Below are 26444 nucleotides of genomic sequence, written 5' to 3' on the forward strand. Positions count from 1 at the left end.
AGGCCACTGCTAGAACAGTGTATTGCTTTAAAAAAGCAAAAATACCATGAAGATAAAGGTCCAGGAGAAGATGCCTCTTATTTTGACATTTCTTGTGAAATTCCCAATAGGGAACACTCTGTGGATAATCTATCTCTAAGTTTTTATCTGATGTGACACGTTATAAATAGGAATTTTCATTATAAAGTACCATGAAAACAGTGACATAGAAAATCTAAAATAAATGTATAAAAATATACTTTGTGCTAAATTAGATATTATTGCTCATCACATGCCAGCTATGAAGGACCATTTATAATACAAATTTGTGAAAGACGTGGGTACACTACAGTGAAGCCCCACGTCTTTAAGTTTAATGTCTGCCCCGGTGCACTGTGTTGTTTAAGAGTCGGGGAGAAAGGAGCCCTGCCCTTGCAAATGTGTGGCACAGGCTTCTCTTTTCGGGAGAGTGAAGAGCAGTCACTTAACATTGTTAGCTTGTCCTGTGGGTGGGATCACCCACTCAGCCTCAGGCACAGTAGTTTGCAATGTAAAATAGTCCCTTTGGAGGCCAGAGGTCAGCATACTGTGGCCTACAGGCCACCCCTGGCCCACCACCTGTTTTATATAGGCTATAAACTAAAAATTATTTTCTACATTTTTAAATGGTGACAACTATCAAAACAAGAATATTTTGTTACATAAAAATTAGATGAAATTATTTTCTGTTCATAAATAATTGTATTGGAACACAGCCAGACTTATTTCTTTTTAACATATGTCTGTGGCTTCTTTCATGTCCAACAACAGAGCTGAGTGCTTGTGACAGAGACTGAGTGACCCACAAGTGGTTACTCTCTGGTTCATTACAGAAAACAGTTTGCTAACCTTTCTGACTTTTAAACCTGGTTTAACCTGTGGAACTGTGAACCATTTTGGTGTAAGTCAGCAATTCTACTGAGCAGGAATCAGCATTCTGGGAGCTACAGTAAGAGAAATGTAGGAAGCTGAGTTGGTGTCTAGTTGGTGAGAATGAGTGTGAGCGGTGCTGCATGCTTGTGCCCACACACACGTGCAACTGAGAGCGCACAAATATCAGCACAGAATCACAACACGGTAGGCCTGGGGCAGAAAGGAGGGGAGTAAGTATGGAACTTGCTGAGCACAAGCGTACTGAAGGGACACAACGCTCAGAGTGAGAGGGCCTCAGAGGGAGGGGTTTATGTTAGTCAAGTAGAAATAAAGGACATTCAAGACTGTGATAAATGCTTGGGGTGGGGGCAGTGAAGTTTGAAAGAAGGGATGCATTCCCTCTCTAACCAACTAAAAGCCCGTTTGTTTCCTTCTAGATTCATTATGGCAGAATTGCTCCAGACAGAGAAGGCTTATGTGAGGGACTTACATGAGTGCTTAGAGGTAAGTCTTGTGGTCATCAGTTCTCAGCTGTGTTAGAAAATGATGTCCTTGCCACATCTGGTACTGGAGAGGAGCTCAGTACTCTGTCTTATCCCAGAGCTTGAAGAATGAAAAACCAGCCAGAGGACGTCTTTCCCCAAGTCAGTAATAATTGCATGAGAATTAAAAGTGCTTTGGAAAACAAACTTTTCTCAGATTGTAACTAGACCCAGCAAGAGAAAGCATGTAAGGAAAATGAATTCAAAATAAAATCCATGACACAGTCAATGAACTTAAGTCTGAAATCTACATCTCCCCCCGATGCACAATCAAACTCAAAGCATGTTTAATAAATAAAAGTATGGAGTTTGTGCTGTTGCTGGGATGAATTTCCTTAACAGCAGATCAAGATAATAGAACATTCAGGTTTTCTTTCTTTTCATTCTGCTTATTTACCATCTCACTTTTTAAGCTCTACATGCATCCCTAATCTGACCCTTACCCCACAAGTTTTTAAGGCCTATTTTGTATGTATTTCACATGGCAGTGCTTGCCAATGATGGAGCTGTTGCTGTCTTACAGACCTACCTGTGGGAAATGACCAGTGGTGTGGAGGAGATCCCCCCTGGGATCCTTAATAAGGAGCATATCATCTTTGGCAACATCCAGGAGATCTACGATTTTCATAACAAGTAGGTTGGTGGTGGAGGGTTTCAGTGGAGTACACTTAGGACCATAAATACCCAACAGCACGGCTTCCCAACAAGTGGACCAAAGTTGACTGGGAATTCTCTCCCAGTAAAGTAGTGCCTGTTAAATCTCTAAGTCAATGGCTGTCAGACTTCTTTCTCACTCATCCCTCTTTCTCCACAGTGGTCCAAAACTCCTAAAGGAGGGTGAAGTCAAATGTTCAGCAGTATCCTCAGACCGAATCAAAATAATAGGCGGGCTTGAGGAAGTAAAAGTAGCTTCTCTTTATTAAAACTCTGGGTAATCCTGACATTAGGATTCATCTCAGGTTAACCATCCTACCTTGCAGGCCTTAGGTTTCAAGTTCCTCTGATGTTTTCTTTTGACCTAAATATTCCTTTCATCCCTAACTACCTCATCATCCCCACCCTCAACCAAAACAATAGACAGATTGATAGATACCTAATCAAATTATCTAATGGAATATATTTCTTGACAGTTTATAGGGGAGAACATCAATCAACCCTCTATGTTTTGTTGAAATAAGTAGAATCATAGAGTCCTAAAACTTCACAACTCACTTCTTCCAGCTCCCAATCTGATTTAAACATCTTTTCCATAGCATACTAAACATATTCAGTTGTTAACAAAGGGTCAGCAAGAACACTGGTTGGTTAGATGATATATCCAGCTATGGAAATAACTCAGTTTCCAATGTACAAATGGAGGGAACCTTGAGAAATAATGTTGACAAAAAGTCCTAGAGCTCTCTCAGGACCCTGTTGCAAAGGAGGGCTAACGTAGAGGTTCAGAGTTGTAGGATACAGTGTAGAGGAAGTCCTAGGGTCGGGCTAGTCAAGGCTTTGACTCAATGAAGTTGTCATGCTGCAGATGAAACTGCCAGGGCACCAGGGTGGCAGTCCCTGAGCCAAGACTCCAGAGCAGCACTGTGCCATCGAGCCGTCAGTAGGGTGGGAATGTTTTGTGTCTGTGATGTCCAATACCAAAGCCACTGGTTATGTGTGCTTAGTGAACACATGATGTGTGATTATGCTACTGAGAGCTGAGTTTTCAACTTTGTTTAATAAATATAGGTGACAAGGGGCTACTCTATGGCATGGCCCAGCTCTAGAGAATGAGACCTCATTCTTTGCTAAGAATGACCAAAGGCAAGTGTGTGTGTTCAGTTGCTCAGCAGTGTCTGACTCTTTGCAACTCCATGGACTATAGCCCACCAGGCTCCTCTGTCCATGGAATTTTCCAGGCAAGAATACTGGAGTGGGTTGCCATTTCCTCCTCCAGGGGATCTTCCCAACCCAAGGATCAAACACGCATCTCCTGCACTGCAGGCGGATTCTTACTGAGCCACCTGGCAAGTAATAGTTGGATTTAAAGGATGCTGAGCTCTAAAAGGTCTAAAAAGCAGGTGAAGAGGCACTCCTCTCATCAACACGTGATGATTAATCCCTGTAAAGTCATCAAATGGCATTAGTTTAAAGGAAACATAAAATATGTAGCTCCCCTGTCCGATTATGAAAGCAGTAAGCTCCAGGGTGAAAATACCTTCTGACTCTCTGGAGTACTTGATAAAAGTTTCTAGTCTTTTTTTAATCCAAATTTTTATACTCTATATTTTTTGTCTGGAAATCTCCAGCGACAGCAATATTTTCTCTTCATGTCTATTTAATAAGATCCTAATAAAGCCATTCTTGACCACTGACCTCACATTCCATCATCTGAGCTCAGTTGAGTATTATCCCATCTCCCTAGATATTTGGGAAGATATCAGCCTAGAAAGCAGTAAGTCATGTTACTTTTCTTATCTGATTTATGATCTCTGGGATTTAGTCAGAAGTCTCACTTTGCTCACATTCTTACCAAATTGGCAAGGTATAGGAATACAGAGATCACTATACGCACTTCCTGTGAGCCTTGTTTTTGCCAAATCAGTATATAAGGGGAAAGACTCTGCATTTCAAAATTGACCAATTGTAACAAAATATCTGGGCTTCCCTGATGGCTCAGCGTTGAAAGGATCCACTTGCCATACAGGAGACATGGGTTCAATCCCTGGGTTGGAAAGATCCCCTGGAGAAGGACATGGCAACCCACTCCATGTTTGGAACACTCCATGTTCCCCATTCTTGCCTGGGAAATCCCATGGACAGATAAGCCTTGTGAGCTATGGTCCATGGGGTCATAAAGAGTTGGGCACAATTTAACAACTAAATAACAACAGACTATCTAGCAGAACCTTGCCTTATTGTGGTTTAAAGGTATCAATCCAGTAAATCAAGGCAAGCTGTTTGATAGTCTATTTAAAAAGTAGCTGAAGATCTACCTAACAGTTACAAAATAGAGTTCTAAGAACTCCATAAAATAAAAAGTCAAATTAAGCCATAGGAATATTGCATTTTGTAGAGGAATAAATTCAGTGATTAAGAACACAGCTACCCCAAAAATGTTACCTATTTATAACATTATAAGAAACAAGAAGAAAATAAAAACCAGCCTCTGACCAACCAAAAGAAATAGCATAAAGTTCTTACCTTTCCAGAGGAACTCCTTCTTGTCTCCCATAAAACCTCTCTATTTCTTGGTTAGATTGTTTCCAAGCCCATAGCAATTTAGAAGCATCAAATAAGAATCAAGAATTTGAGCAAGTAGCTTGGTATCAGTATGTGACAGGAAAGAAAGAGAAACTTCCAAAAAAGAGTCAAAAGAACCCAAAAGATCAAGGTGGTCAAGAGCTATTCTCCATTGGTACTGATGATCCTATGTCCCAATATAACCCAATATAGAGCCCAACAGAACCACTGTATTATGATACAGCGTAATAATATATTATTATATTAGTAATAGCTAATAATGAATCATTGGCATATCCTGCATGAAAAAGTAAGGAACTTGTAATGCATTTAGAAAGCTATCCACCAAAGATATTTTAAATAGTCCACAATTTAGGGGAATATGCAAAAAAATGAAGCTGTTTATTAATTCCCAGTAGGATCTAGAGGACTTAAGGCTTTATTTACTCTACTCATAATATGTGCTTTCTTCTCATGTCATACAAAATTTGACTAATGTAGAAAGTATAACCCTCTAAAATCTCTAACGAGTAGTATTAAAAATGGCAATTAAGCCAACTTTGAAAATGCAGGAATTGTGAACTCCATAAGAGGTCATATCTTTCACTGCATAACCCCAATACCTGGCACACAGTAAACATTAAGTTAGTGTTTGTTGGGTGGATGAATGTATGGATGGGCTAAAAATAGAATTAAAATTTGCAGACTTATGGCTAATGCCATTCAAGTCATAATTCTCTCTTTTGTTTATGAAAATCTCAAGATACGGAAAATCATTATTTTTCTTCACCACTGTCAGAACCTTCTAGACAAGCAAAACATTTGCATGTCTAAATGAAAGAGTTTCCTGGGTACTTCTTATTGGGAAGACCAGGCAATTATCCAAACTCTAGTTTGCTCTTCAGGAATACTTTTCTGAAATGGTCACTTTTTAACCTAAACATATCAAAAGGTTCTTTTGAACCCCAGTTGCTTGCATCTTTTCAAATTTATAATTAAGTGCTATCTGACAGAGAAACAGACTCCTCTGATTTCTAGTGCATAGCTCAGGTTCTGTGCGTCTTCTCTAGAGAGAGAATGAGGGAAAGAGATTGGGAGGGAGGAAGACTGGAGACAGAGACTGAGAGGCAGAGGGACTGAGATGGACACTGCCTGCGTAACCACATCAGCTGAGGCACTAGGAAATTAGTATCTAGACCAAAGGTGAATATGTTAAATAACTCGGCTAGTTAATATCGATCCTTCTAAATGATGTCACTTTGAAAAATGACAGTCAAGATTGGTTTTGTGTGTGTGTGACCTTCCTGTAGGAGCTTTGTCTCTGTAGGTATTGAATGGGGAAGTTCCCAAGTACCAAAATTTTTGTAAAGAAGAACAATTCATATATGTAGAATTTAATAGTTACAAGTAGTGATGTTAACACAAATTGGAGGTTTAAGTGGAGTGATACTTGGTTTTTACCCTCTGCTCTCCCTATGTTGATTCTGCATCTCATATCTGTGGAACTAAATACAAAGATCATGGCACTTATCTATTCAAAACCTAGATATATTTTTTGCATTTTGTTAAGCATTCTGGGAGTACTCAGGAAAGGTAATAAATGCCATACATAGGTCTCCCCAATGGTGATGGTTTTATTAATGCTCTCTCCCCACTTTGACTGGCCTACAGCTTGTAATGTGGGAAAATCATTCATTTTCAGTTTGCCTTGTATTTGATTTTCAGCTTCAGTAAGGACAGCAGTTTGTTTAAAATGCTCATCCCCTTTGGTTAAATCTGAACTTAATTTTTCCCTTTCAGTTTTTGGACATATGGCCATATGTGAGTCTGGGCAATAACATTTTTATAAAATCTCTGTTGTCAGGGATCAGAAGGTCTTCCTGAGCATCAAGCATAATCGTCTCCACTGACAGATAAGGGCCCTGAGACCCAGAGAGGGCCCAGTGACTTGCACACTTTGTGACATCTCCCCATTGAACAATTAGGCATAGATTCCAGGGGCTGGGGCGGTCCCTTTCTCCTCTCCACAGACCATGGCTGGCACTGCCAAGTCTGGTTGTTTTGGTTCATATCTAACCAGCTTCAACGTGCATCCTCAAATCTCAGGAACACTTCAACCCATTTCTTCCATAGGTATGTCATCCAGGTCACACACCCTTACAATAATGGCCTGAAATGAAGAAGTCTGGGAGTGAGTCTCCATCCTGGGTCAAGGGTAGGGGAAGGTGAAGCCGTCACACTCCCAGGTGGACTGTGTCTTGTCACGTCCGCTCCTGTGAGACTGAGGCACAAGAGGGGCGAGGTGGTGGGTGGAGGGGGTGCAAGGCAGGAACGGTGGCGACCGGAGTGTGGAGGAAGGGAGGAGAGACAGAGTGAGTGGGAAAGTGGGATAGAACACCTGGATAGAGGAGAAGTGAGGACAGTGGATATCAAGGGAAAGAAGAGATGGGGAGAAGAAGGGAGAGAGGGAGGGAGAGTGGGCAGTACTAGAGGAGGCAGTATAGAGAGGGGGAGAGTGAGATGGAAGGGGAGAGATGGATGAAAAAGAGCTAGCCCTCCCTGTCTCCCATGGTAGGCAGGAAAGTCAGTTAAGTGTTTTTCAAACATTTTGTATTATGAGCCAAAGAAAAATTATATATCCTGTCCTGATATGCACATGCTTTATATATTATATATAATAGGAAAATTAAATCCTGCAAAATGATACCCTCACCATGTGTGATGAGCTCTGATATTTTGGATTAGGTTCTGTTCTCTTTCCTCTTTAACGCTGGTTTCCACCCTCTAAATTGATTCTACAACCCCTTGGAATGCAGAGGGTGGATCTGTAGCTACAAGGTGAGGCGCTGGCTCCCCCAAGTGGAGAGAGAAGGGGTGTGCAGGCCACAGCCTCATCTGAAGGCCCCTCTGCCAGGCTGCAGCTGCTTTCCCTGCTTGGCCTCTCCTTCTCCCTCCTGTACTCACGCACCTTGTTTGTATTCTCTGCTTTCTGTGCTTCGTTCCCACACCAGTAAAATCTCGTTCTTTTCTACTCTCTTGTTTCATAGAAACTGGAACTTACAAAGGTTTGTGACCTGCTCAAACTGAGTAACACAGCCAAAGAATCCACGTCTTCATGACTCCCTATTTTCACACTGTCATTTTCTTAATATTCAAATGTCTAGCAGAGAGGGACATCCTAGTGTGTTTTTTCTTGGGCCCTAAATTTATACTCTGAGAGATAACTGTGAGCCTTACACACTTATCAGTAGGGCCTTAAAAAATTATAGCTGCGATTTTGTTGCTGTTTTTTTTTTTTCCAGTGCTAGTTTTATAAATATGGGGGAGTACCCAAAGAAAAAGTCTAAACATTCATTTTGGTGTGTCAAAGTCATGTTCATTTCAGTTGTACACACTAACTTCTTGGTGTCCATGCCTAGCTACTAAACAGCCTGTCTGTCAATGGCCTATGAATAACATTAAATGCAAGATTAGTTGTTTATATTTTACTTTAACATTAAACTTATGTTTGTGCAGTACTGTTTGATTCATCTAATCACAAAAGTTAAATTTAGGAAATATAAGCAAAACACATTCAACAGGTAGCACTGCAGTGAGGTAAGCTGCTGCTTGAGGTTTAAGGTGAGGGTGGGGGGTATACTGAGTAAGAGTCCAGCCGTGTGCACCTTTCCTCTCCACCTCTAACCTCAGCAGAAGTTTCTGCTGTGAAATAAAGAGACAGAGCCTGGTGATTGTCATGGCTCAGCCCAGATGATCAAACTGTGCTGAGCAAAGACTTCTATGAGCCATCTGGCACCTTCCCTGGGGTGCACACAACCCTCCAGTAGTTTAACAGCTGCTTAGTGTGCTAACCAGCTGTCCTGGCCTGCAGTCCAGAACCTCTTCCATGCTGGGCTCTGGGTCTATCTGGTCACTAATGGGTCCCTTAGAAATGATCTCTAGCTCCTCTTGTATGCAGAAGCATAAGGGGCAGTGTCCTGGGCTGCCTGCAAATAAGCCTGATCCTCTCTCCCCAGCCTGCCTCCAGTTTTATTTGTTTATGTCTCCTTGTTGTTCTACTTTTCTCTTGTTACCACTGTGACCCTGCTTCATTCCCCTTCTCACCAACAAGTGTATATGCCCATGCCTGAGAGCATGCACAAACAAGGCCATCACATGTATTCCCCTTTAAATTCAAGCTGTACCCTTGATATGAAGGTCCTCAGTGAAGGACACACTCCTCTAGAAGCAGTAAGACTATAGACCAAATTTACCTTTGGCAAAAATAACAGTTTCAGAATGGCCCAGGGTGCCTTTGGAATGGTACTGTTTTCATAGTGCTTATGGCACCCCACTCCAGTACTCTTGCCTGGAAAATCCCATGGACGGAGGAGCCTGGTGGGCTGCAGTCCATGGGGTCTCTGAGGGTCGGACACGACTGAGCGACTTCACTTTCACTTTTCACTTTCATGCATGGGAGAAGGAAATGGCAACCCACTCCAGTGTTCTTGCCTGGAGAATCCCAGGGACAGGGGAGCCTGGTGGGCTGCCGTCTATGGGGTCGCACAGAGTCAGACACGACTGAAGTGACTTAGCAGCAGCAGCAATGACAAAGCTCACAAAGTTTTTCTGTCAATAATGCTAGTGGCTTTATTTCCCAGGATCCCATCCAAAGCCGGAGGGAAGCATTTTCTTCATAAAGTAACTGCATAATGTATTGCATCACAATAATTTGATAGAGTAATAGCATTGCTTAGATCTTGACATTTCTTTTTTATTGAAGTGTAGTTGTTGTACACTAAGTATGATGTGCTGTGCTTAGTCACTCAGTCGTGTCCGACTCTGCGACTCCATGGACTGTAGCCCGCCAGGCTCCTCTGTCCATGGGGATTCTCCAGGCAAGAATACTGAAGTGGGTCTCCATGCCCTCCTCCAGGGGATCTTCCCAACCTAGGTACTGAACCCAGGTCTCCCACATTGCAGGTGGATTCTTTACCATTTGAGCCACCAGGGAAGCCCCACTATGTACAATACAGGTGTACAATAGAGTAATTCACAATTTTAAAGGTTATATTCCATTTAAGATACTGACTGTATCCCTTGTGTTATACAGTATATCCTTGTAGCTTATTTTATTTTATACCTGATAGTTGTAACTTTTAATCCCCTACCCCTGTATTGCCCCTCCCACTTCTCTCGCCCTTCTGGTAACCATTAGTTTGTTCTCTGTATCTGTGAGCGTGCTTCTTTTTTGTTATATTCATAAGTCTGTTGTATTTTTTAAATTCTGCAAAAAAGTGATATCATACAGTATTTGAATCTTGACATTTCTTTAAAAGTTTTACTTATTTCTGAAAGAATCCCAGATATTCACACAAGCACCTAAACTTCTTGCTTTGCTCATTCTCCCATGATTTATTACACATAATTATTGAAGTGGTAAAGACCAAGATGTTGCTATAGAACAGCTGAGGAGGAATGTCCCATCATTTGTGAAAAGTGTTGTGACTTCTTGTGCTTTAATTTAAACTCATCATGTCTATTTGAAGTAGGTAGAATTATACTGATCAAGTGTACATAACCTGTCGTCTTCATAAGTTTCAAATTAAAAAGCAAAATAGAGTTTAATACTGCTACTGGTCTTCAACAATTACTTGAGATGGTAGTGCACAACTTACTCAAAGTTATGAATCGATATGCCCATCACAGGATAGCTTGTTTAATTCCTACCTTTTTTATTTAAAAATTAAACCATATAGAGTGGATGTAGGATCTGCCAGCTGGAAGCACACTGGAAAGGGCAGTCAGTTCAGTCGCTCAGCGGTGTCCGACTCTTTGTGACCCCATGGACTGCAGCACGCCAGGCCTCCCTGTCCATCACCACCTCCCAGAGCTTACTCACACTCATGTTCATAGAGTAGGTGATGCCATCCAATCATTTCATCCTCTGTCGTCCCCTTCTCCTGCCTTCAATCTTTCCCAGCATGAGGGTCTTTTCCAATGAGTCAGCTCTTCGCATCAGGTGGCCAAAGTGTTGGAGTTTCAGCTTCAGCAGCAGTCCTTCCAATGAATATTCGGGACTGATTTCCTTTAGGATGGCTGGTTGGATCTCCTTGCAGTCCAAGGGACTCTCAAGAGTCTTCTCCAACACCACAGTTCAAAAGCATCAATTCTTCAGCATTCAGCCTTCTTTATAGTCTAACTCTCACATCCATACATGACTACTGGAAAAACCATAGCTTTGACTAGATGGACATTTGTTAACAAAGTAATGTCTCTGCTTTTTAATATGCTGTGTAGGTTGGTCATAGCTTTTCTTCCAAGTAGCAAGCATCTTTTAATTTCATGGCTGCAGTCACCATCTGCAGTGATTTTGGAGCCCCAAAAAATTGCTTTCAAAAGCTGATCTATGGACTGGATGCATTAAAATCACCCAAGGAGTTTTGCTAAATGATACAGATGCTCAGATCCTAACCCAGAGGACAGTGCACAGGCAGGAGCAGGGATCACTAAGTGTTCCTTGAGACAAAGTCTGATACTTTCCCCAAAAGTGTTCCACTTGCAAAGAAGTTTGGGAAGCATTGCATACTCGACTTATTTCCGAGATATAATGTACCTCATCATATTATAGGATTTTGAAAGTCCCTTCATAAACAAACCAATTTAACCCAGAATTTCCAAGCTTAAATGATATGTGACCTTGAAATCCAATTTTTACATAACCCCAATCAAGATTTTTCCCAGGATATGGTTTTCAGAGAAGACAATCTACTATAGATTTTTACCAGGGGCAGGGTGGGAAAAGCTCCCTGGGGATAAATCTCCAGGAGTGGAGCTTATTAAAATTGGGAGGCACTGATCCTGAAAAACCAATTTAGTGCCTACTGTACACCAGGTATTGCTTTGGGTTTTTTACCTACATGAGTTTATTAAATCCTCACAACACGAGGTTGTTCAAAACTGAGAAAAATGGCACTCTGTAAGACCCCTACCGACAGCTGTGACTAGATGTGAGCTCTGGCTCTTTCATTTGAGCTTGGTTTGGGGAGGAAAGGGGAGTGAGGCCTTGGATTAGTAGAAGAGTGGGCTAGTGGCAGTTGCTGTTAAAACCTTCATTTTCCAGAAAGGCATTAATTCTAGAAATGATATGCTATGTACTTAACTCATTTTAAAGCGCTTTCATTTCTTGAGAATTTTTGGAGTATCCTCCCATAGGCAGCTACTGTCACCAAAAATTGCTATTACTCTCTTCAGCCTCTAGATCAATTATCAACTCTGTGGGCATAATTACCGTTTTTTACTTAAAATTAACCTTAAGTGACCAAGTCACTGACCTTTGGTCATAAGTTAAGGAAAGAGGGAAGCTCTCCCTGAGTCGTCACAGGATCCTTGCAACTTCTAAAACAAGGATACAATTTTATATCTTCTATGGAATGTCATGATCCAGGCTATCGTATCATTTCCTTGGTCACTCTTAATAGAGTAGAACCTGTATACCATAGTGGTCAGAGTGAGGGGACTGGAGTGAGAGCCCAAAAGTGGGCAAGTGGAAGTTTCCTACACCCAGGAGCATTTATTTATCCTAGGCGCCTGGGGCTCCAGGTTCTCCTCCTTCTCTTTTGTTCCGAGTGCTCTTCTGTGCTTATTCCTCTTCTCTTTAAAGCGGTTCATTTCCTTTCACCAGTCCTTGTCCTAGAGTAGCTCTTCCCCGACTCACCAAGCCATTCCAGCCCTAACTCCCAGGTCCTGTTCAGCCCATCACATCTCAGAGCTGAATCTCTATCCATTGTCTTCACTGAGATTATCCTGAAGGCCAAGATGAGAAATAGCCATAAAGACTATCTCAACACCTGAAAAAATACCTGTGAAGATTTTGTACCTTATGTTGTTCAGTGTTCTCATGGAAAACACCCACACAATACATGTCTTTTAGAATTTAGTTCCAGAAATAAAAATTATAGTATATTAAAAATAGATGAATGTTTTAATATGTTATGTTATGTATGTGGTGATGATCCAGATTTCTTCTCTTTGCAACAACAACAAAAAAAACATGTTTTCTTCTTGTCCTTGTAAAAAAAGTTTGATCCTCACTTGCAGCATTATATAATATTTTTCTATTTCTAATTTAGAATTCATATTAAATACATGTGGGTCACCTACAGTTCTTCTAAAAGTAGCAGTAAATATGATACTTTATTGATTTTTGAGCACTGCATATTTGCATTTTGTAAGCCCAAATTGCATTGTAATCACTGCTGTTCAGTGATTCAAATCAGGATACTCCAGAATTCAGGCGAAAGATGATTATCATTAAATGGATACTGCTAGGAGTCTTCAAACATTTTCAACTGACTTACTACTGAAGTAATACTTATTTGTAGTAGAAAATTTCAATGGCAGATGGACAAAAAATATCATCTATGATTCTATAAACAGAGAAGGCAGTGGCACCCCACTCCAGTACTCTGGCCTGGAAAATCCCATGGACAGAGGAGCCTGGTAGGCTGCAGTCCATGGGGTCGCTAAGAGTCGGACACGACTGAGCGACTTCACTTTCACTTTTCACTTTCATGCATTGGAGAAGGAAATGGCAACCCACTCCAGTGTTCTTCCCTGAAGAATCCCAGGGACGGGGGAGCCTGGTGGGCTGCCATCTATGGGGTCACACAGAGTTGGACACGACTGAAGTGACTTAGCAGCATGATTCTATAAATCATTGGCATTTTGGCCTTACAAATATGGCTTGCCAAACATTTTTTAATTGCACATATATATTTCTTTAAACCAAAACCAAATCATTCTATGTCATTGAAAACAGAACACAGATAACAGGTGTGTGTGTGTGTGTGTGTGTATATATCAGTTCAGTTCAGTTCAGTCGCTCAGTCGTGTCCGACTCTTTGCAACCCCATGAATCGCAGCATGCCAGGCCTCCCTGTCCATCACCAACTCCCGGAGTTCACTCAGACTCACATCCATCGAGTCGGTGATGCCATCCAGCCATCTCATCCTCTGTCGTCCCCTTCTCCTCCTGCCGCCAATCCCTCCTAGCATCAGAGTCTTTTCCAGTGAGTCAACTCTTCACATGAGGTGGCCAAAGTACTGGAGTTTCAACTTCAGCATCATTCCCTCCAAAGAATACCAGGGCTGATCTCCTTCAGAATGGACTGGTTGGATCTCCTTGCAGTCCAAGGGACTCTCAAGAGTCTTCTCCAACACCACAGTTCAAAAGCATCAATTCTTCGGCGCTCAGCTTTCTTTATAGTCCAACTCTCACATCCATACATGACCACAGGAAAAACCATAGCCTTGACTAGACGAACCTTTGTTGGCAAAATAATGTCTCTGCTTTTCAATATGCTATCTAGGTTCATTATAAACTTTACTTTCAAGGAGTAAGCGTCTTTTAATTTCATGGCTGCGGTCACCATAACCAATTGTAATTATAAGATGCTTCCAAAATGCTTGGACAAGAGAAATCAGGTAGTGTAAGTCAAATCAATAAAATTTATTTGTTCCAATGGTAGAAGTAAGAAATGGAATAATTCAGACCTACTTTATATCTTTTAATTTTTGAATCAACTTTTAAATCAAAATTAAATAGAAAAGTATAGATTAAGAAGCCCCACCCACCTCTATCCTGTTTTTGCATTTTATACTGTTTCATTTATTTCTTTTAATTTACTTTAAAAACTTTTTCTTGTCTCATTTATAATAATTACAATGTCACTTAATATGGGTGCTATGATTCATGGTAAGTTGCCCAGAGCCACCTAACCTAACAAAATAAGGATTTTAACCCAAGGCCTTTCAGTTCCTAAACTGTCCTCTTTTCCTACTGCATTAGATAACAGCCTGTGATAGTTGGTGGCAGTATTTGACCCATGTTTTATCTTTATCCACCATGTTTTTTCATGTGGTTTCCTGTGGTAATGAGTTAAAAATATATTTGCATTGTTTCCAACCCAGTTTTATTTCAAACAGTACTGCAGTGAATGCTCTTCTTTTTGTGTTATTTCACGTGTGAAAGTCTGTTGCTCTTCTCTTTCTTTTTTTTTTTTATTGCGGTATACTTGATGTACAATATTATATAAGTTTCAGGTGTACAACATAGTGAGCCACAGTCTCTAAAGATTATACTCCATTTATAATTATTATAAAATATTGGCTATACTCCCCACACTGTACAGTGTATGCTTGTAGGTTGTTTCTCTGTGCCTCTTAATCCCCCAACCCTTTCTTGCCCCTCTCCTCTTTTTATGGCTGAGTAAATTCGTGTGTGTGCGTGTGTGTGTGTGTGTGTGTGTGTGTGTGTGTGTGTGTGTGTAGGATGGCTCCTTTTCTCCACATCCTTGCCAACATTTGTTATTTGTGTTCCTTTTGGTGATAGCCATTCTGACTAGTGTGAGATGATGCTTCATTGTGGTTTTAATTTGCATTTCTCTGATGATTAACGATGATTAATGATGTTGAAACATCTTATCATGTGCCTGTTAGCCATCTGTATGTCTTCCTGGGAGAAAAAGTCCATTCAGGTCTTCTGCCCATTTTTAAATCGCGTTGTTTTTTTTGTTTTTTTATTGGAGGATAATGCTTTACAATATTGTGGTGGTCTCTGCCATACATCAGTGCAAATCAGTCATGATTATATTATATATCTGCTCCCTCTTAAGCCACCCTCCCCTCCTCATCCCAGCCCTCTCGGTCGTCACAGAGCACGCAGCTGGGCTCCCTGTACTACACAGCAGCTTCCCGCTAGCTGTCTGTTTTAGACACAATGGTGCATATGTGTCAATGCTGCTCTCTCAGCTTGTCCCACCCTCTCCTTCCCCCACTGTGTCCACAAGACCATTTTCTCTGTCTCCATTTCTTCTCTGTAAATAGGTTCGTCAGTACTATTTTCTAGATCCCATTTATATGCATTAATACACCATATTTCTTTCTCTTTCTGACTTCTTCACTCAGTATAACAGGCTCTAGGTTTATCCACGTCACTACAACTGACTCAAATGTGTTCCTTTTTATGGCTGAGTAATATTCCATTGTATCTATGCACCACAGCTTCTTTATCCATTCATCTGTCGATGGACATCTAGGTTGCTTCCATGTCCTGGCTATTGTAAATAGTGCTGCAATGAATATTGGAGTGCATGTATCTTTTAGAATTGTGGTTTTCTTTTTTTTTTTTAATTTTATTTTATTTTTAAACTTTACATAATTGTATTAGTTTTGCCAAATATCAAAATGAATCTGCCCAGTAATTAGATTGCTGGGTGATATGGTAGTTTTATTCCTAGTTTGTTAAGAAATCGCCGTAATGTTCTCCATAGTGGCTGTAGCAATTTACATTCCCAGCAACAGTGCAGTAGGTTTCCCTTTTCTTCACATCCTCTCCAGCATTTATTGTTTGTAGTATTTTGGTCATTCTGATTGGTGTGAGGTGATACCTCAGTGTACCTTTGATTTGCATTTCTCTAATAATGAGTGATGTTGAATGTCTTTTCATGTGTTTATTGGCCATCTGTATGTCTTTGGAGAAATGCCTGTTTAGATCTTCTGCCCATTGTTTGATCGCATTGTTAGGTTTTCTGATCTTGAGCTATATGAGCTGCTTATATATTTTGGAATTAATCCTTTGTCAGTTGCTTCATTTGCAGTTGTATGAGCTATTTATATATGTTGAATAGTAACCTTGTATTGGTTACATCATTTGCAAGTGTTTTCTCCCGTTTAGTAGGTTGACTTTTTGTTTTGGGAAGACTTTCTTTTTAACCACTTTATTGAAGTACAATTGGTGTAAGAAGTTGTACATATTTAATATCACAAAAACACTGATGCATTTGGGGATAATTATATACCCATGAAACTATCACCACCATCAAGGCCATAGACATATTTATCACCTCCCAAAGTTTTCTTTTCTATTGTTGTATAAGAACACTTAACAAAAGATCCATCTTCTTTGCAAATTTTAAGTATGTGATGCAATAATCTTAGCTATTGATATTATGCTATATAGTAGATCTCCAGAATTAATCTTGCAAAACTAAAATTATACACTTTAACCATTAGTTTCTTGGATTGGAAATAACAGTATATATATCCCCTACTTAGACAAAAGGCAGAATATTAGGTATATTCTTCTACACCTTGCCTTTTGTACTTAACAGCTTGCCCTGGAGCTCTTCCATGTAAAAACCTACGAAGTTTTGCCATTTTCTATAGCCATATAGTATATGGTTCTATGGGTGTACTATGGTTTACTTTGTCCTCTATACACTGCCTTTTGCTATTATGAAGAGTGCCACGGAGAATATGCATATGTATATACTTCATTTTGCATGTGTGTGACTACAACTATAGCCCATTTTCCAAAATTAAAATTGCGGCGGCAAAGAGAGGTACTTTTTTACTTTGATAGGTATTGTCGAATTGACCTGTAAAGATTATACCATCTTCCATCATTGGCAGAATGTTTCCCTACAACCTCATAATTATTTGTAACACTTTGTCTGGTTTTTAAAAAGAAAATGCCATTCCAATGATTCTGGCTTATTTGAGCTTGTATTCTCTGAGCTCAAACCAACTGTTTAATGTATGAATTTGAAGTTGGTGTGGTCAGCTCTTTATTATTTATTAACATAAAAAGGAGCCATACCGTAGATATTCACAATGGCAGAAAATTCGGTAGTAATTCAATTCAGCTTTGAAATGTATTATGACATTTTCCCCATTAAATTTTCTTCCCTAACAGTGTCAGCAATAGGAAGCATTAACTCAGTTTTTAGCACAAACTGGGTACTGATGGAAGAAAGTGAAAAATTGGAAAGAAGTCAGTATAGGATTCAGAATTTTTCCACCTTACCTCTGGGATCGTAGATAGTATTATTTTGGTCTTTTGATACCTATATCTATATATTTTCAAGTGTTGCAACATGCTCAGACTACTTGTATTAAAAAATAGAGTCATAGTTACCATTGAAATGCCCAACACAAGTATCATATTCCATTATTTTCAGCCTGAGAAGTGTAAACCTTTAAGGGAAACAATTAAGTAGCACTAATTAATCAATTAATTAAAAATGTAATGAAATTAGTTCCAACATATTTTAAATTGCTCCTTACCGCATATCACTTAGAAAGTGGAGAATGCACTTAGAAAGTGGAGTTGATTAGATTGGGTTGGCCTCAGCATGAGCCTCTGGTGGGGAGGGGTCCAACAGTACAGAAATGTCTGATTTCAGCCTTTCTCCCTCCTTGCAGCATCTTCCTCAAAGAACTGGAGAAGTATGAGCAGCTGCCTGAGGATGTGGGACACTGCTTTGTTACTTGGGTAACCTACTGAACTTCTCCTCCTACAATCCCATGTTTTTCAGGGGTACAGGTGATACCAGATGGCATCACTGTTCAGTGCCTGACTGATGATTGGTGTCACTGACATTCTAACACAGGACCAGGGGCTGTAGAGAAGATCCATGAGTAGATCTGAAAGAAAGCAGTCTATCACTGAGCACCAGAGCCCTCCTTGGGAAAGGTCCTTAGATGTTGTGTCTGATATCTACCTTAAAAAACTTTCAAAAACTGAAATGTCAGGAGATTGAAATAAGACCACCACCCCTGGTAGAAGAACTGTTCCAGCTCCATCCACGAGTTATTTTTAACAGGATGAGGGAATTAGAACTTTAGAAATCCACCAAGCCATTGTTCACATTTTCTTCCTTAGTAAGAGAACAGACTCCTTGGTTATCCATCCCAATTCTGACCTACAGGATGTATACGTAGTCATTCTCTTTCTTGGAGCTGTTGTCATGGGCCAAGTAAATGGGCTGAATGTACCAGATTTTAATTATATAAATGGAAACACTAGTCTCTGTTAGTATCTCCACGCCCCATTATCCTGAGTTCAGGCTCATGATATGTGTACCAACACCTCCAGGGAAGCCCACCTAGTACAATAAGTGCAACTAAACACAGAAATCTTTCCCCAGGGCCAGGAGTTCTAAATATTCAACAATTAACTAATTAGAACTACTACTCAAAACAGGCTAATTACTTTTCCAGTGTCTTCACAATTCAGAGAGTTTGCGCTCTTAACAGCCCTATGGAATAGGCAGGGCTGTGGTTATGTTTTATATTTTATAGATGGAAAGATCTCAGAGGACCTGGGATGTTGAATAGTCCATTGACCTATAATTAATACCACAGTTTATCCTGCAACTCTAGACCTGAGTTGCCTCCTTTTTCTGAAACTGTAACATTTACTTCCTGGCCTGCTCTCTTAAGGAAATCTCAGACTGCCATTTTATTTTGTGCTAATACATTTTCCACCTCTAAATACATGAGCCCATGCACAGTTCACATTATTGCTAATAATAGTGTATGATCCCTTGCACAGCCAATGTAGAGGAAAAATGAAACTGACCATTAAGTGAAAGGATTTTTTTTTTTGGTATCTTGTTTCATACATTTTGTGGATTTGCCTTTCAATCAACCATAAGTATGATTTATTAGCATCTCTTAGGGATGATGAATGCCTCCTAAATAGTACATAAAATCGGTTTCAGAAAACCTTTAGTATGCAATATGCTCATTTTGCCAAGAATTATCTCAAAGTGATTTCTTAAGTCTTATCACCTTAATGTATGACTATAATGCAGGAGTGAAGGGTAGAAAGAGTTGCCACGTATTGAACGGCAAGAGTTATGACCAAGAAGCCTCAAGTCAACTTGCCTGGGCTCCACTGCTTTCTGAATTTAAAGTGACCTAACCTACATTGTGGACTTCTCATGTGGCTCAATGGTAAAGAATCTGCCTGCCAATGCAGGAGACACAGGTTCGGTCCCTGGGTCAGGAAGATGCCCTGGAGAAAAAGAAATGGCAACCCACTTCAATATTCTTGCCTGGAAAATCCCATGGATAGAGGAGCCTGGCAGGCTAGAGTCCATGGGGTCACAAAAGTCAAACATGACTTAGCGACTAAACAACAGCAACCAACCTCATGCCACTATTTTCATACCTGTTAAGTGGGTTGATAATAAAAGAACTCATCACATAGGGTTCTCATAAGGATCAAATGAGTTAATATGTATAGAGTACTTGGGAAAGGAAGTGCTGGCATAAGTGAAACCTGCTATAATTAGCACTTAGGCTTCTTTTTTAGAAGAGGACACCCCCAATGTTATGCAGGCATTGGGATGGGGAGTACTTCACATTTGGGAAAAGTGCTTGGTGGGCAAAGTACACGTGACTTTCCCAGTGGAAAGGCTGTGAAGCACTAACCCAGGAGATGTCAAAGACATAAGAAATGAATTTTTACCAAGCCATAGGATTCTTGACTTGAAGTAGCAATCTGTTTGGGATTCACTGTTTAGGATTCACTTAGGACCCCCTAAGGGTCACCCTGCTTTCGTTTTCCCCCATCATTGCTTCTGGCACGTGTGGGATGGTGGCATAGTTGCTTGACATGCCCTAGAAACTGCCCCCATGGGGACATTTAGAGTGCACGCAGATCTCCCGCTGAGATTACACTTCATTTTCATTCTTTGACTTTTCGTTTTTAAAGCAAATGCTATCATTTTTCAAGATGGGAAGCAAATTATAGGTAACGCTAAATGGGGGATACTCTCTCAATAAATTCTGTCCAGCTTCAGAACATATTATGATTTGTAAATTGATTTCTCTAATTCTATCTAGTACACACTAGTTTTTAAATGAACTCTCTTTCAGTGAGCTCTCTTCCCCTGCTGATAAGAAAAAAGTATCCCCAAGTTTATTAGGGTAGCACAGGCCTAATGAGCCCAGGGCATTTGCCACAGGATTGTCTGTGCCAGGCAATATCTAAGTGCTTAACTGCACAGCACTTGATGGCACAGTCAACAGAAGGGAGCAACTAATGGATGCTGATCTATTATTATCTTTGTTTTTTTAGGCAGACAAATTTCAGATGTACGTCACCTACTGTAAAAACAAGCCTGATTCCAACCAGCTGATCCTGGAGCATGCAGGCACCTTCTTTGATGTAAGCTGTGAATTTCCATTCTTGAGCCACTGATAAGCAGATGGAATGCTTCTCTACTTTGAGGTTATGGGTTTCTAACTATCCTTTGTTCCTCATTTTTCTTTATTGTCCCCCCAATCCTCTCTCTTGTGGATAAAACATGGAAAAAAACAAAACCACTGTTTATCTTTTGTTTTGGGTTTCCCTGGTGGCTCAATGGTAAAGAACCCATGTGCCAAGCAGAAGACACAGGTTTGATCCCTGAGTCAGGAAGATCCCCTAGAGAAGAAAATGGTAACTCACTCTAGTATTCTTGCCTGGGAAATCCCATGGACAGAGGAACCTGGCGGGCTACAGTTCATGGGGTTGCAAAAGAGTTGGACACGACTTATAAATAACAAAACAACAATGTTGTGTTTTATTTCATCCTATCTCAAGTGCTGTGGTTTCTGATAAGGCACATTTGCCTGCATATCTCAACATCATGGAGTTGCAAAGAGTCGGACATAAGTGAGCAGCTAAGCACACAACACCAAATCTAGCTAGCCATAAATCTCATGTGTAGAAGAGGTGTACTGGGATGCAGGTGCCAGTTAAGATGTTCCACTTCTACAGCGTGTGTGTGTGTGTGTGTGTGCGTGTGTGCGCGCGTGCTTAGTCGCTCAGTCATGTCCAACTCTTTGTGACCCCATGGACAGTAGCCCTCCTGTTTCTCTCCATGGGATTCTCCAGACAAGAATACTGGAGTGGGTTGCTGTGCCCTCCTCCAGGGGATCTTCCCCTCCTGGGGATCGAACCCAGGTCTCCCGCATTGCAGGCAGATTCTTTACCATCTGAACCACCTCTATAGCTCCTCAAATGCAGGACTTCTCAAAGTGTGGTCTCAGCTCAGCTACATTGTTACCACCTGAGAACTTATTAGAAATGCCTATTTTTGGACACTGCTCCAGATCTATTGAATCAGAATCCCCAGGGCTGGAATGAAACAATCTTGAGTTTTAAGGAGCCCTTCAGGTGACTCTGATGCCCACTCAGGTTTGAGAATCACTAACTACTCTAATACAATTGTTTCAACCTTGACTGCACCTTGGAATCACCTTAGAGCTATAAAAAATACTGGTTCCAGTCCCAGCCCTGATTGTGTTATGATCAGCCTGGATTTGGCCTGGGCATTGAGATTTTTAAACATTTCCAGGTGAGAGTAACGTGCAGCCAGGGTCGAGCACTTGTTCTGTAGTGGAAGCCAAGAGGAGATTCAGAGCTGATGTGCCTTGTCAGGGCCTCTGGTTTTGGGTGAGCACACAGTCCTGTTGGCAAATGATGTGTATATGATACTGGTCCCCAGAGAGTGACTTATTGGCTATAACATGAACAGAATCAAATGGATCACTGTAGGATGCATGGAAAGAACAAGGGGGAAGAAAGAAATGAGAATAAAAAAGTGGCGTTCGATGAGAGGTGATAGCAGTGATGGCCATTCTGACAGTCAGAGCAGAAGTGACAAACACTTGAAATTCAGAAAACTTTAAATGTCTGTAAGTCTAACTTTCTGCCTACTCATTCCTTCTCTAAATATTTGAATGTCTACTGTAAGTAAGATAATGTGCCAGGTCCCATGGGGTCTCAGACATTCAAACATGGTTCCCAAACTCAAGTTTACAAAATAATCCTTCTCTGAGCATCTTTCTAGCCTGACCTGCTGTAACAGAAATGATTCTACAAGTGTCTTGTTGCTCAGTGAAGGAATGATACTTGAATGGGTGAAAACCAGACAAGAAAAAACAGACATGATTTTTAAAGTTGGAGTATTACTATGGAAATGGTCCCAAAGTGAAATTTGTGAGGTTTTGTTTAAACTGAAAACTCAAGAAAAGTACTTCTCTGACTTGGTATCAGAAGTTACTGGGTATCATTTTAGATGCCCTTTACTCCTATTCTCTCTCCTTAATAATGTATTTCTCTTAATATATTTCTGGGTTTTTATCAATAGTATCTAGAAGAGTCTTTTTGAAGTTTTATATGCACTGTGTCCTGTCTTCCACTTCACATATATATCCTGTGCTCTGAGTAGGCTGCAGACTCATCTGCCTCCTTATCTTTGCACACACTATTCTCACTGCCTAAGATAGACCGTGAGCCCTTTGCACACACTGCACACAGGCACACATAGACACCCTTAGAAGTCTTCCTGTCCTTAAACGGTCAGTCATGTGTTGCTTCCTATGTGAATCCTTGCCTTTCTCTTTATGTGCAGTATACTTTGTCTCTTTATGGCATTTGTAACCATCTGCCTTTTGAAGGTTACAAATGCCATACTATGCCTTTTGTGAGCTCCTCAGAAGGTTGACTCATGGTTTGCCTGGTTCATTTTTTACATGTTACAGTGTCTGGTGCTAATCTGCATTTTCCTCTCATCCTACATTCCTCATATTCCTGTTTCTAGCCAATTTCTAGGCTTTGATTTATAAGTTGGACATACCCCAAATTTTACACCCTACCCCCCGTTTCTAATATCATGCCTAATGAGCCTGTACATTAGTTGGGGAGGCCAATGCAAGACAGAAAACCAGTCCAGTAGGAGTTCCTGGAGCTTGGCCTAGAGGTGGGGAGGGAGGACAGCAAACTCTCCTGATGGTTCCCTAAACGTTCTAGAAAGCATCATCTTTGTAGCTTTTTCACTCCCATCAGAAGAGTTTCCCTAAATGCTATACTTAGAGACCATCTACTTTAGGCCCTCTTTCTATCAGAGATTAAACCCCCAATAAAGACAGCCCTGTTATCCATTACTGTAAAGAGAGCACAGAAAATTCAAGCACCAGAAAGGCCCACACATTGACATGATCCAGCATTTTCTACATCAGACGTAGGAGCTGTGAGGCGGTGATGACTGGTACCCTGTTGATTACTAAGCTTGGTTGGCTGACCCAGCCACTGGACACCACCCCTTCCTTACTTTCCACATGAAGCCTTCCCAGAACTCGGCATCTTGTCAGAGAGGGAAGCCAGTCAAAGTGCCTTATTGCCTGAGCTCTCCTGCCAAAGCCCCAGATAAGCTCAAAATGTTAATTTGCCCAAATAGGGTCAGGCTGCCAGCTGTTTTGCCCATTTTCCTTGAACAAGTCCTGATATAAACACACAACTTTAGGGAAGAGGCAAATGAGTGAGAAAATTGCCACCTTCTGGGATAGCTGGAGGAAAATGGAATGATTTATTATTATTATTATTCCCTTTGCTTCACCTTCCTTCATGGCCCGTAACAAGTCCTACTTTATCTAGGTTTAAAATGTTTCTTGTAATTCTCCTGATGCTTTGTGCTCACTAACCTTCATTTATGGCAAGCCCCCACATTACACACCTGCAGATATAGACGTATGTAGAGGGTACAGTTTGTTTTAGTACCTTCGCAGACACGTGCAGCCATCCTCACAGTCAATTTTAGAGCATGTTCATCACCTCATAAGGCAACCCCACACAGTCCACCTTATCCTCCCTATACCCCCAGCTCTGAGCAACTGACAATCTATTTTCCATCTCCATAGATTTCCTCTTCTGGACATTTCTTTTAAAAATGGAATGATAGGTGTTCTTTTGTGACTGACTTCTTTCACTTAGCATAAGGCTTTCAAGGTTCATCTATGTTGTAGCATGTCTCAGTATTTCATTCTGTTTTATAGCCAAAAAAATACTCTGTTGTATGACTATAATACATTTTGTTTTTTCACTCATCAGTTGATGGACATTTGGGTTATGCCCACCTTTTCACTACTTTTAATAAAATAATACTACTATGAATATTTTGCAGCAGTTTTTTGTGGGCATATGTTTTGATTTCCCTTGGGTATGTACCCAGGAATGGAATTGTTGGATTGATGGTAATTCAATTTTTACACACTTAGACTTCTGCAATAATCTCTGGACTGGTCTCTCTGTCTATTTCCCAATCTCTACTCTCTGTGTTGCTATTAGGCTTATATGAGTCTTTCTGAAACATTGTTTTCACCATGTTTTTCTTCTATATAAGATCTGCGAAACTTGACCCTTGAAAAACTCACCATCATACCCTAATTCATCCTTTTAGCTCTACGCCATCAATGACCCATGTACGTCTCGCTTATCTAACTGTATTTTCACTTGTTCCAGAATCTAGGTGTGAGCCTCTCTACTGCTCAGGCACTCATTATCCTCTAAAGACACAGTGATGATTTCCTATGTGTTTTGGTTTATACATTTTCCCTTTTTTCCCCTTCCAAGAATAGTTTCTATTCATTTTGTACCTTTTTCTTTTCTCCTCTCTCCTTAACCCTGCCCACCTCCTCCCAGAACACATACGTGCACATGTCCCACCGTGTCTAACAGTGTCCATTTTCATCCCTGTAGGAGATACAGCAGCGGCATGGTCTGGCCAACTCCATTTCTTCCTACCTAATTAAGCCTGTCCAGAGGATTACCAAGTACCAGCTGCTCCTGAAGGTACCTCCCCCCTCTATGTCACCCTGACCACACTGCCAACCAGGTCCAAGGAATCCTAGCTTTGCCCAGGCATGGGAAAGCTTCTACCTGAAGACCTTTCATCTGCCTAGAGCAGAACTTCAGCAATGAGCCCACGCTGCCATTGCTGGCTCCAGACTGCATGTTCTATCCTGTGAAATCTCCCATGCTTATTTTGGGGGAAAGAGGAGAAATGGAAGCAGGGATGGATTGTGATTGTTTTCATATCCACCACTGCACAGATCCTAGTGACTGCCACCCCAGACAGTGGTGGGTACACAGAGACTCTCCCGTCCTTCCCTTCTGGGCAGATTCCTCCTGGTGGCCCTTGCTTGGTAGGATCCAGGATCAAGGTCTTAGGGTCAGTGCCAGCATGGGCAGTGGAGGCCCAGGGCAGCACCTATCATTGCCTTAATCTCTGTTTGTCTAGACTAGTAGATTTTAAAGAGGAAATAGTTTGAAAGTACATACAAAGACACAGTGACAACTCTGTATCTGTAGGCTCCTACGTGTTACGGGTTCTTCTAGAGCCAACCAGGAGATATGTTTTTTCTCCCAACCCTTTTCTTTAAGAGTCAAATCATCAAATTATATAAAATACGATGTGATTTGGGCTGATTCTTCTCAAAGAAGAATACACTAACAGTCTGAAAATGTGATACTTCTCAAAGAAAGCCTGGGAAGTCTATATCTTAGGCAGTTATATAACTGTATCTACATTAACTCTTAATGTGTAAGGGTGGAGTTTTCCCTAAGTTTGACTATATTTCTGGTCACTTCTCAAATGCAAAAAAAGGATTGTGAGAAGCATGTCGTAAGTAGTATAGTTCTAGAGAAACTCTGATGAAATTCAGGTCTATGAGATGCTTGCTGAACCTCACATTTCCTAGCTGCTTCAGTAAACCTGAAAATCAGTCTTGTTTCAAATCTAGATTCTAGTCATGTTGAAGTGCGCCCGCCTTTCCTGTTTGTGGGGTCCTACTGACTTAGCACTTGTAGTTCCAAGATGAGAAGAGTGGGGGCAGCAGTGAGCTACGCCCCAACCTCTCTTCTCTCTTCTGGGTTAGGAGCGGGTCTTACCTCATCCTTATTTTTCAGCCCCGTCCTTCAAACCTTCACCTTCCTCAACTTCAGGACTTCACTTCCAGGCACTCCAGTCTTCCAACCCTGCAGAAAATGACTTAGAGAATCACCACAGGGCATCCATGCCTTTGGCCTTTATTGAGGACTAGTGTCAGAAATAACTATGTGCAGACCATCACAGCTGTTCGGGTAGAACTTTGAAGATGCCATTCTGTTTTTGAAGTTTCTTATATAAAGACTCA

General features: G+C 40.9%; 1 protein-coding gene across 16 annotated transcripts in view; it reads left to right on the forward strand.

The window, feature by feature from the left end:
- The window catches only part of KALRN (kalirin RhoGEF kinase), a 705836-nt gene that overhangs the window by 456671 nt on the left and 222721 nt on the right, over positions 1–26444 (forward strand). For all 16 annotated transcript variants that reach the window (XM_055568424.1, XM_055568425.1, XM_055568444.1 and 13 more), the window contains 5 exons: positions 1329–1395; positions 1957–2066; positions 17898–17967; positions 20563–20652; positions 25009–25101. In XM_055568424.1, coding sequence (XP_055424399.1) covers positions 1329–1395; positions 1957–2066; positions 17898–17967; positions 20563–20652; positions 25009–25101 — 430 coding nt within the window. The remainder of the gene's footprint in view (positions 1–1328; positions 1396–1956; positions 2067–17897; positions 17968–20562; positions 20653–25008; positions 25102–26444) is intronic.

The sequence above is a fragment of the Bubalus kerabau genome, chromosome 2 (genome assembly GCF_029407905.1).
Source record: "Bubalus kerabau isolate K-KA32 ecotype Philippines breed swamp buffalo chromosome 2, PCC_UOA_SB_1v2, whole genome shotgun sequence".
In the NCBI taxonomy this organism is placed as follows: domain Eukaryota; kingdom Metazoa; phylum Chordata; class Mammalia; order Artiodactyla; family Bovidae; genus Bubalus; species Bubalus kerabau.